Source organism: Halichoerus grypus, chromosome 9 (genome assembly GCF_964656455.1).
Source record: "Halichoerus grypus chromosome 9, mHalGry1.hap1.1, whole genome shotgun sequence".
NCBI lineage: Eukaryota > Metazoa > Chordata > Mammalia > Carnivora > Phocidae > Halichoerus > Halichoerus grypus.
In genome coordinates, this window is record NC_135720.1 from 61,839,895 (window position 1) to 61,852,133 (window position 12,239).

A 12,239-nucleotide genomic window follows, 5' to 3' on the forward strand; every position below is an offset into this window, starting at 1 on the left:
GAAATTGAGGGCTTTAACCTTTGGGATATATTAGATTCAGTTGAATTTATAAAGTTTCCCTACTAAAAACATGACATTCATATTAAGTTATTTGACTGAGTATGATGATAATAATCAAATAGTTTATAAATACATTTAAAAGGAAACAGTAAGTCAGAATGGGTTCACTAATATAACACTCAAATTCTATCATATGTCCTCCCCTTCTGAATGTTGTTGGAGAAAATCACAAAACTAAGCTAACAGATCTCTTAATTTTTCATCATAAATCTCAAATAGTCACTCAACACCCCCAGACATTCCTACTACACTTCCCTAGTAAAAATACTTTTTTTACTCACTAATATGATAAGGACACATCTCAAATCTCTAACAACCACTCTTTCCTCTCACTTCCAGGTGATATGTCACAAGGAAAATAGATGAAATAAAACAAAAACTACCTCAAATTCCAACCACCCAGTTCACCAACTTCAGCTATCTTTCTCTGCATACCTTTCATTTTTCCTATTAATGAAAAATTGTCCCTGATCCTATTAAAAGATATGTCATCTATGTAGTGAATACAGTCCCGTTGTCTTCCCAATGTCTGCAGTTCCACAACCATTCCCCTTCTCTTCAACATCAACTTTTCCCTTTATACTTGGTAATTGCCATAGCCTCACAAACGTGATATATTTCCTGTCTTCAAAACACCATCTCTTGATGCCCACATCTCCCTCCTGCCCTAATTTTATTTTATTAATTTATTTATATATTTCTAAGATTTATTTGTTTTAGAGAGAGAGAGAGAGTGTGTGTGTGTAAGAGCGCGCTCAAGTGCAAGAACAGGGGGAGGGGCAGAGGAAGAGGGAGGGAGAGAGAATCTCCAGCAGACTCCCTGCTGAGCACAGAGCCCCACACAGGGCTGGATCCATTGGGATGCTATTAAAATGGTATTGCTTTTTAAATTATAGTTTCTAAGTGTTCATTGCTTGTTTAGAAAAACACAATTTGTTTTTTGTATATTGATGTTGCATGTTTCCACCCTGCTGAATACATTATTAGTTCTAGTAGCTGGTTTTTTTAAGATTTTTAAGGATTTTCTACATAAATGATTATGCCACCTAAGAATGATAGCAGTTTTGCCTCCTCCTTTCCCAACTCTTTCATTCTCATACCTTATTGGATTGGTTAGTTACCTCCAGTACAATGCTGAATAGAAGTAGAGAAAGTAGACTTCATTGCCTTGTTCTCAGTCTTCTGGAGAAAGCATTCATTTTTATGATTTCAATAGTAGGTTTGTCATAGTTACCATTTATCAGGTTAAGGAAATTTTCCTTTATTCCTAGTTTGACAAGTTTTTATCATGAATGGATATTGAATTTTTCAAGTGATTTTTTCTGCAGATTGAGGTGATGTGGTTTTCTTTTTACAATCTGTTGATATAATGAACTGCTCCAATTGTGTTTAGAAATTTGAACCAACCCTACATTCCCAAGATGAACCTGATTTTTTTAGTATATGTCATCCTTTTCATATATTGCTGGATTTTATTTGGTAAAATTTCTGTCTCCATGTGAATAATACTGGATTATAATTTTCTTTGTCAAGTTTTGATATCTGTGTAATGCTGGCCACATTATATGAGTTTTGAAGTATTTTATCCTCTTCTATTTTCTGGAAGAGTTGGTAGAGAATTGATATTATACCTTCCTTAAATTTTTGGGAGAATTCAACAGTACAGTCCTCTGGTCCTGGAATTTTCCTTGTAGGAATTATGTGTGTGTATGTGGTATGTGAGAAAGTAAGGGGTGGGGAGAGAAAGAGAGAGGGGAATTTTTTAACTAAAGATTAAAATTACTATGATGGATATAGAGCCATTCAAGTTTAATCTTCTTTTGTGAGTTTTGGCAGTTGGTGTCTTTCAATGAATTTGTCTATTTCATCTGTTTCTTGGCATAAAAATGTTCTTAATATCTTTATAATGCCTGTAGAGTCTAGAGTGATAATATATTTTTAATTCCTAATACTGGTAATTTGTGTTTTCTTTTTTTTTTCTTTATCAGTCTGGCTAGAGTGTATCAATTATACTGATCTTTTCAAAGAACCAACATTTTTTTTTTTTTTAAGTAGGCTCCACATCCAGCATGGAGCCCAATGTTGGGCCTGAACTCATGACTCCAAGTTCATGACCTGAGCTGAGATCAAGAGTCGGACACCCAACCAACTGAGCCACCCAGGTGTGCCTCAATGAACCACTCTTTGATTGCATTTATTTCCTCTATTCTTCTGTTTCATTCCATTTATTTCTCCCCTTTATTATTTCCTTCATTTTTCTTGATTTTGTTTTATTTTGCTGGGTTTTTTTCTAGTTTCTTAAGATAGAAATTTAAATCATTGAACTGAACTCTTTCTTCTTCTCTAAAGTAAGCAGTTAAAATTATAAATTTTAATGTGCTTTAATTTTCACTTAATTCAAAATATTTTCTCATTTTCCTAGTGATTTCTTCTTTGATCCATGGGTTAATTAGAAGTGCTACTTAATTTCCAAATATTTAGAGATTTCTTTCAGATATGTATTGGTTTCTAGTTTAATTCCATTGTGGTCAGACCATATACTCTGTATGATTTCAATCCTTTTAAAGTTGACGAAATTTGATTTCTGGCAAAGAATGTGGTCTACCTTAGTGTTCCATGTGTACTTGTAAAGAGTGTATTCTGCTACTGTCAGGTTGTGTCACCTATAAATATATCAATTAGGTCAAGTTGATTGATAGTGCTGTTCAAGTCTATACTAATTCTCTCTACTGGTTCCACCAATTACAGAGAGGTAAGTGCTGAAGTCTGTAACTAATTATTGATTTGAGTATTTCTCCTATAATTAATAAATTCATCCCTTTATAGGTATATATAAAGTTCTGTTATACATTTAGTATTGTTATGTCTTCTTGATAAAATTTACCCCTTTCTGTCAGATTCACTCTCTACCCTTCTTCAGGCTGGACTCTATCCTAGGAGCCTGAACTTTATAAGGTTACATCCTTGCCCTCTATTTTTAGGTTGGTTTTAGCCAATGAAAACCACCAGTTGGACACCGCAGTATGGAGGGAAAGTGGTTTGCGTACTTAATCCTTCCAGCTCCTCCCTGTTGGGTGGCAAGTTGGCAGTAGCTATGCTCCTCTATGAAGGTACAATAGGTGGCTATCAGGTAGGTAGCTGTCTCCTACCTGAACAAGTCTCCTTGGGCTCTAGTAATCCCTCTTCCCCCAAATCTCTTAGGCCTAAGGGTGATAATGACTCTGATTAGTTCTGGATGCTTCATGATTACTTTTTGTTTTCCAGTAACCCTGTCCATACCTTTATAAATGCCCTTTCATTAAGTATGTTTAATTACCTCTCTTCAGTATGCTGCCTATTAACTTGCTGGGGATTCTTACTGAAATGCATTAGAGTACTGGCTTACGTTATTTACAGGTAACTTACTTGGTTCTTCCCATTCTACTTAACTGATTCAACCAAGTTGATCACTCATCAGGCACTTGAAAAAGGAAAAAGGGGTCTATCCAAATGTTTTGATTAGAGGAAGAAATAATAATGACTGTCTATTGACCCAATTCTCTTAAATAGTGCCAGGGCCCAATATTCTCATATCTAGACACTGTTTCCTAGGGATTGTTACAGATGACAATGTGTCATGCTAGAACTCCACCTGGACCCTAAAAAGCTGCAGTGGTCGCCAAGAAGACATCAAGTCTCAGGGCACATCATGTGAACATAATGGACATAGGACCCATCACAGTAGCCCTAGGTTGCAGTCAGAATAGAGTTCATATTGTGTTTCCCCACACAAACACACACACCGCATCCCATTTCTTAGAACATGTGCAGTATTTGGTTTGAACAGAGGAGTTATGACAGGTTCTCTGTACAGGAATTAAACACAGGACAAACTATTCTGGAGGAATGGGCAATGGCAAATACTCAAAATTATGGAGATCTGAAGGAGCAATTATCACGTTTTTCTTGAATCTTAAGTCACTGATAAGCTTAAATGTGTTATCTCTGATTTAGACTGGAAAGTCTTCTGAATAGATTTTAAAGAATACTTTTAAAAAGATAAAAATGCTGCACATGGGCTATACCTCACAAAAGCGACCAGGTTTAAGCGATTTAAACCTGTCCAGATGTGTTGCAAATAAGGGGAGCGACAGTTTTATGCCAAAAGCAAGGACCATCTGACTTACTCAGTGCTACTATACGCTGGATTAGCCTCATTTTTGCACATGCCTTGTCCACAAACCACGAACAATAGGCATCCTCGATCTTAACAAAAGAGTTGCTGGCACTAGCGCGGTAACAGGAGGGGATGGCGCGGCTCTGGGTGTAAATGAGACACCCACTTCGGACTCACTTGAGCAAAACTCTTTTGTGTCCCGCGCGAAGACTACCCAGAGGTGCCTAGGCCTTGCTCACCTCAGCCTCCAGTTTCCTTTCCCCGTGAGGCCCCGCCTTCCAGCCGAATTCACCAATTAAAGCTACACGCACAGAGAAAAAAAAAAAAAGAAAGAAAGAAAAAGCTGCTCGCAGCACCGAGTCCTTGGGCGGCTGACTCTCGCGAGAACTCGCGGAGCGCCGGCGGTTCCTGCAGAGACCTAGCGAGCGGATCTCCGGGGGCGGGCTGCGCCGTGGCCCCGCCCTTCCTGAGCGCGGGCGCGCAGTGGCGGGAATTTCGCCTGTTTCTGATTTAGACCTCACCAACGCCGAGGTTGAAGACCCGGCAGCTGGGGGCGGATCTCGGGGACCGAAAGTGTGAGCAGGTACGCCGTGCCTCAAACGAGGAGCGCTTCGGTTCGCAGGCCGCCGGCTTCCTTCGCCCTGTGCCCGGCCCGCGCTGGTCGCCGCCGAGTGGGGACCTGGCGGAACTTGCCTCCCGGCTGGGAGGACTAAAGATTGGCGCCGGGCGGTCCCTGATCCCCACCCGGAGTGCGCAAGGGAGCTTTTCCACGACACTGTTGGGAAACTAGCTCGGTACTTTTCGGTAACGTAGCGGGCGGCGCAGGTCGAGGCGGGGTCGGGAGCTGAAGTTGGATCTGTCCTGCAACCATTTCTTTCCTTTTCGCGCTGTCCGGGCTGCAGAATCCGACCTAGATGGCAGATGTGAAGTTCCTGCCACAGCCAGTCGGGGGTGCATTCTGTCTGAAAGCCTTGATATCGGGGTGTCGGTGTGGGGAGAGTTGTTGAGGAATTGGCTTCTCGGGCTTTCTTCTTTGTGCTGGGGGGACGTTTTGAGAACTTTCTGAGATCACCGCCAATCTCTTGGCCCGCCCCACCTCCTGGAATCTAATCACAGTATCTTTGGAGCCTTGAATGATATGAGTCCCAAACATTTCAGGACAGAAAGTAAATAATGGATAACTGTTCCACTGCGTCGATGTTCCTGACCGACAGCTTGGAACTGGAGCTGGGGACAGAATGGTGCAAACCCCCTTGCTTTTCTTGTGGTTTTGACAACAGAGGAGGAGGAAATCATTTTTCTGGAGAGTCCTACCTTTCTAGCGGAGCCCTTAAGCGGTAGGTAAAAAATCGGGGACTGTGTTTTTCCCTTATCAAATTTTTCATCAGTTTGTTAGGAATGTTATTTAATTATGATTTCAGTCAACTTAAACTTCGATGCTCAAGCCATGTTTTTGCAAAACGGCTTAGTATATAACATGGGTGCAGGCTATCAGTTCTGTTGTCGGTTTCCTGGTTAAAGCATACCTAAAAGATTTCTGGATATTGAGAATTTCTTGCTACCGGATGTTTTCTTATCTCACAGCTACCTCAGTTTTGGGGTAGGAAGCTGGCCACTAATTTCCCTTTTACTTAAAGTGAAAGCTAGGTGGGCTTTTTGAATTGGAATATCCTTCCAAAACATGAAATAATAATCTGGAGCTTCTCAGTAATTCTTAAGTTAGACGTAGACATTGTTTTGTTGCCCCAGTTCCTTCTAATTCTGTGTATCTATACACAGAAGTCATAGACTTATTTTTGTTTTAACTTTTGAATAAATTCACCAGATTGTGTAAGTTCACAAGAATGTTATTCTTTAGAGTTCTTGCCTTAGGCAGCTGTACACAAGTTGCTGTAAAACTGCAGTTGTTGAAATATTTTGGGAATACCTGCTGAGGCAATTTCAGAAAGGAAGCCATTTTTGTTGATTTTATAGTTGTACCTTGTTTGAGACCTTAAAAGAGATTATTCAGTTTGATTATGCTCCAGACATGGCTCAGAGTAACTTTTAGCTGTTTTAAACATTAAATGTCCCCTCAAAGGATGAAATTCTTCTACTGAAGACCATAGGCCAAAAAAGTATGTTCCCTAGACTTACTTTTTGAATTTTTCCCCTAAGTTACATTGTTCTTTAGTTACACTTTTTTTTTTTTTTAAATGTTTTATTTATTCATTCATGAGAGTCAGAGAGAGAGAGAGAGAGACACAGAGGCAGAGGCAGAGGGAGAAGCAGGCTCCCCGCCTAGCAGGGAGCCCGATGCGGGACTCGATCCCAGGACCCTGGGATCATGACCTGAGCCGAAGGCAGACGCTTAACCATCTGAGCCACCCAGGCGCCCCTAGTTACACTTTTTTATCACTATATATGACTGAATTTTTCATACAATCTAAATGTAGTAATTCCTGGATATGTAAGGTACCAAGGCATATCATAATTTTATGGTGTCATTGTTGACATGTCACATACAATATGGATTTATATAATGACAAAAAAGATGCTATAGTTGGGATTTAGCATACTTTTTATAAGATTAGAGTTTTCATTTCAGATTAATTTTGAATCTTGATCCTTTACCAACTAATTTTGAAGAAGATACAGTGGAAATATTTGGCATTCAGTGGGTTACTGAAACAGCATTGGTGAATTCATCTAGAGTGCTCTTTCATTTATTCAGGTATGTTTTGTTTTGTTTTTAACTGCCTTTGAGCATAGATGCTTTTCAGTTTTGTAAGTTACTTTGCTGGGTGGTTTCTGATACCAATATTACAAAAGCGCGAGTTGTTCATGTTGCTCTCTTGATTATCTTATCAGTAACAATAATCATGTAATGTTTGATGGAGCAGTGATTTTAATGATTCGTTTTTTAGTGAGTGTTCATTCTTTTTCAGACTTTTTATTCAACATTTGACATCATGCATTGAAGACAAATATTTAATGCTTTGAACCATATTATAATTTTGGAAGAAAACTAAAATACTACTTTTGTTGCTGAATCGTCATAGTCTTTCATTGATTTTTAGAGAATGAAATCACACTTTCCAAATATATCTTTCAGACTGTATAGTAATATGATTAATTGATTAAGTTGGACATCAAAAATTTTAATGAAATTTTCCAAACATATACAAATGTAGAGAGAATACCATAATGAAACTTCACATACCCTCTCTCAGTGGCAGTACAACACCAAGGTTTTATCACACTTCCTTCATCTGTCCCTTTCCCTCTTTTTTTTGGTTTGAGTATTTTTAGCAGATTCCAGGCATCAGGTAATCTCACCCTTAAATATTTCAATAAGCATTTCTTAAAAATATGAACTTTAAAAAAACATAAACAGTATCTCATCACAATTAACATTATCATTTAACAAGATAATTCCTTATCATTTAAAACTCAGTCCATATTTAGATTTTACATGATTTTGAAATGGAATCGGTTGTTGAAGGCAAATTATCCAAAAATACATTAAGAATATGTATGTGGTACATTTAAATGAAAATGGAAAGGTGGAAAGATTCCTCCTCCCACCCTCATCCCTTGAGGCCTTGTGAAGAGACAGTGTATCTGTGCCTTGTTATGTGTTTTACTGGGAGAACAGTTTGAGTGAGTGATTCTCTGTAAACGTGAACATTATAGAGTGAGTTGAGTCTTTATTCAGGACATAGGTCATGAAGATGGGTCAACGTTTAAGGAGTTGAAAGGCAATTAGGAAGAAGGACAAGAGATTACTTTCAGATATTAAGGGGGGACATCATAAATACGGCTTTCCTTGATAACTCTAAGTTACTCTTCCTTTTCTGAACTCCTATAGTATAATTGTCCAATACAGTTTAACATTTCATTATGTAACTGTTAACCTAGGATTTTTATGTAAGTATCTTAAACTTTTTGAGGGTATATAAACAATATCTCATTGATAGTAAAATCTATGATATTTATAATTGTATATACATATATGCAGCTTTTAATAGATATTTTTGGAAGGTCAAACAAAGGCATGTTTTATCTTTTCTCAGTCTTGACTATCTGACCCTGTATAAATATCCACAAAGTATTTTAAACATCATTCACAAATGAGAGGCTATGCACATACTAAAGCTATGTAATAGATTTGGAAATATCCCTATAATACATGCTTTAAATTTTTCCAAAATTAACTCTCACCTTACGTTTTCTTAAATTAGGCAGCAACTGTACAACTTGGAAACCTTATTACAAGCCAGCTGTGATTTTGGTAAGTTTTAAGTGTTTTTAATAGCAAAAAGGAATTGAATTGCACATCTATGATGCGTAATTGGGATATAAGAACATGGAGGAAGAAGCATTAGGTTAGAAGTTCAGGATAGTGTTTAGTGTTCAGAAAAAATATAACACTTAAATTTTGTTGTAGCTGAGATTTATAATATTTTTCTATGTCTGTGATAAAATTGATTTAAGGCTAAACATTTCTAAAGTGAATTAACAACTTGCTTTGGGGGCGGGGAGTGGGACCTCATGCTGTCTTCTTGCTCTGCTTTTGGTTTGTTTTTGACATTTAATGGGTTACTCATGGAGGGGGTTTGATATAGTTAAGGTAGTGAAGGGAATTGAAGACAGTGTTTTAGCGCAGGCTAGCTGCTTCTCCTTTCTGGCAATTGTGCTCCAGTGTAGGAATTAGACTCATCACACTGTGGTCAGCCTGGGTTCCAACCCTAGCTAACTATCGGTCTCACACCAGGTAACAGGTCCCACCTCATGGAGTTCTTGTGAGGATAAATGATATAATGCATGTTAAGTGCTCAGGCTAATACCTGTTATTAGTGATGCAACTAAAGATCACCTGGAACACACCTTTGGTCAATGAAAGGTTGAGTAGCTTACTGACACAAGAAGGAAGTACACATCATGAGAAACAGTTGGGGCTTCTCAGGGAGAGTAGGGAGGGGCTTGTGATAGGGTTTGCACTTGCACTGGTGATTTGAAGAGAGTTTAAGGGGACTAGGACTTTATATTGGATTGGATGGTGTTAAGCAGGGACAGTGTAATGAATTGAATATGTTAATTTTTGTCTAGGAGGTGGGACCCAGAAAGACAGGCTAAGGAGGGTTCTAATTAGTAAAGTAATAGTCATGTTAGCTGCAAGAGGGAAATATTTTGTTTTTGTATTTTGTTTGTTTTTCTGTGATTGCATAGTGCCTTGTTTCTGTATTCAGACATGATTACAGAGAGATTTTGTTTTTGTCTTGTTTCACCATAATCACAGAGTGGCCCCATCTGATTATTTTTGATATTTCATGAAAACTTTAGTTTCAGTAGGGAACATGATGACCTAGTTGTTAGCTATCTGCTGTCAGGGCTGTTTTGTTTTCTCACTGTGTGCTCAGTAAATGTTGAGTACTATTTATCACCTGAGGCTCTGTTTCAGGCCAGGTACTGTGTAAGGTGACGATGAATCAAAGTGGAAGAATCTGCTGAGGAGTTTGTAGTTGGTAGGACATAGAGACACACAAGCATAGGACAGCATGGTAGACGGAAAAGTGTAGTAATCGTGGCATGTATAAGCTGCTATGGGAGCCAGGGGCTTCATCTGTTTAGGGGCCCATCACAGAGTGATGCCAGATCTTGGTCTACAGAGATGAGGAAAAAATAGGTAGGTAGGCAAAAGTTTTGGGGAGTGGAAGAGTTCCAGGTGGAAACAACTGTATAGACGAAATCATTGAGGTGTATTGAAACCTAAGTTCGGGGAGCAGGAAGTGGTAATTATGTATGGTTGGATCAGAATGTATGATAGAGTGATAAATTTGGAACAGATGAAATCACAAATGAACTGCTGCTTGTATGGCTTACAAATTTTTTTTGTCACTGCCCACGGATTAATTATTTAAACTTTGATAACACTTAATCTATTTTGGTTTCAGGGAAGATATCCACCCTACACTGCAAAGCAGACAATATTAGGCAGCAGTGCGTGACATTTCTTCATTATGTTAAAGTTTTCGTCTTTAGGTAAGATGTCAGATGAGTATTTTGATTACTGCATGAATTTCTGAGTGCATGTTCATCCAGAGTCTGGTTATTTATTGTATCTATCTTTTTTTAGGTATCTGAAAGTACAAAATGCTGAGAGTCCTGTTCCTGTCCATCCCTATGAAACTTTGGAGGCACAACTTCCGTCTGTGCTGGTTGATGAACTTCATGGATTACTCTTGTATATTGGACATCTATCTGAACTTCCCAGTATTAGTCCAGGAGCATTTGTAAATCAAAACCAAATTAAGGTTTGGCTTGTTTCATTTAATTTTTAAATCCTCGTTTTTTTTTTTCTTTTCGCAAGGAATATTCATTCATTCAAGAATGAGGAAAAATAGTCAAGAGTGCAGCTCAGGGACTAGACTGCCTGAGTTGAAATTCTGGCTCCTCTTCTAATTATGTGCCATTGGGCAAGCAACACCTCTTGCCTTAGTCTCCTCACGTGTATAATTGGTTTGCTTCCTAGAGTTATTGGGAAAATTAGATAAGTTAAAATTAATTAAATAAAGTGCTTAGAATATAATATAGACTGAAACAGTGGTCGCTATTCTCAATTCCAGTTTATAACGTGCAGATGTGTACAAGTTTCAAAGCAAAATAACCTTTATTTTTAAAAATTTGTATCATTTTTCCCATTGATAAAGGTTTGGGCAAATCCTAGTGTTTATTACAGTAAAATTCAAGATCACCTTTCTATAAAAGCTACACCTTCAAAACCACAGCATTATGTCTATTATTAGTTTTGAGACCTTTTTGGAATATGATTAAGATTGTTTTGACTATTCCCCTTTTTTCTACCTGTGAAATCATTCCTATAGAAGATTTGTTCTTTTAAAATCTGTATTGATAGCATGACCCAGTTTATAGATGTAATTACCAAATTCTCCATAGGAAAATGTGAGCTTATATGAATGGCAAATTGTAATTCCCTGTGGGTTTCCCTGAACTCTCAACTTCTTTCATTCGATTTGACTTTACCAATTTGAATAACATTCAGTTTTTAGGAATGTGTCTTTGCCAAAATGTAAGGTACGAATAAATGTTTATGTATTTCTGTGAAATTTAACAACAACAACAACAAAATGCACTCTTCTTATCAGGGACCAATATATGTAATATTAAAAATAAAAAGTCCAAACTGAATTCACAGGTTAATATGTCTAATCCATAGAAAGCAAATAGATAATTGCTTGTAATCATAACACTTAATAAATATTCGTGGATAGATTATGGGGAGAGGGATATTTTTCCTTCATTTTGGTCTCTATAAATTGGACTGGCTTTATTTTCTGGATCTTCATCAAATGCTTAAGAAAATAAAAATTAATAATTTATCTAGCAGTGGAAATAAAGACTGCAAAGGTTCTCAAACTAGGTTTTGCCTTTCATAGCCTTTTTAATTAGGCAAACTTGAAAAGAGGTTATTTGAAGATCAGAAGGCTGAATTTTTAATGCACATACACAAAAAAATCATACACTGAAATACTGTTCTTTTCTGAAACAACAGCAAAAAAAATCTTACAAAATGAAAAGTATCTTTTAAGACTGTATTTCTTGTGTTTTACCTATCTTATATATGAAAAGTATTTAATTGGCATTTTCAGTTAAGCATCTGTCTTTTATTTTTAAGGAACTTTATTAGAGATATTTGTTGGGTATTATGTATTACAGATACTTTCATCAATTTATCTTTTCTTTTTTAGCAATTAATCTGCCTTGCTATGGAGATGGTTTAAGTTTTGTATATAGTCACATTTGTCAGGTTTTTCTTGTGTATCATCTCTGTGTGGTTGTTAAAAATATACTTGTTTTTTACATTTATCTTTTTAATTCATCTCTTTTTAAAAAATATGCTGTGAGGTGGGAAATCTAACTTCAGTTTCCTGCAAATGAATAAGTTAATAACCAGTCTTTTATTGAATGGCTCATGTTTTCCCCACTGATTGGAGATACCATGTTTATTTCTCTCTTGCCT

At 37.3% G+C, this 12,239-nt stretch overlaps 2 protein-coding genes across 9 annotated transcripts in view; one reads left to right on the forward strand and one right to left on the reverse strand.

Moving 5' to 3' along the window:
- Window positions 1-4,590, reverse strand: part of LOC118528227 (uncharacterized) — a 938,723-nt gene extending 934,133 nt beyond the window's left edge. For 4 of the 6 annotated variants that reach the window (XM_078054967.1, XM_078054970.1, XM_078054965.1 and 1 more), the window contains exon 1: window positions 4,456-4,590. The gene's annotated coding sequence lies outside the window, so the exon portion shown is untranslated. The remainder of the gene's footprint in view (window positions 1-4,455) is intronic. The other 2 variants (XM_078054969.1, XM_078054968.1) reach the window with 1 other exon arrangement.
- Window positions 4,591-4,672: 82 nt separating this feature from the next.
- The window catches only part of MMS22L (MMS22 like, DNA repair protein), a 131,516-nt gene continuing 123,949 nt past the window's right edge, over window positions 4,673-12,239 (forward strand). For 2 of the 3 annotated variants that reach the window (XM_036101478.2, XM_078054971.1), the window contains exons 1-5: window positions 5,048-5,553; window positions 6,804-6,929; window positions 8,440-8,489; window positions 10,153-10,240; window positions 10,335-10,512. In XM_036101478.2, coding sequence (XP_035957371.2) covers window positions 5,390-5,553; window positions 6,804-6,929; window positions 8,440-8,489; window positions 10,153-10,240; window positions 10,335-10,512 — 606 coding nt within the window. In that variant the 5' untranslated portion in view covers window positions 5,048-5,389. Of the gene's footprint in view, window positions 4,800-5,047; window positions 5,554-6,803; window positions 6,930-8,439; window positions 8,490-10,152; window positions 10,241-10,334; window positions 10,513-12,239 lie in introns of those variants that run through there. The other variant, XM_036101480.2, reaches the window with a different exon arrangement.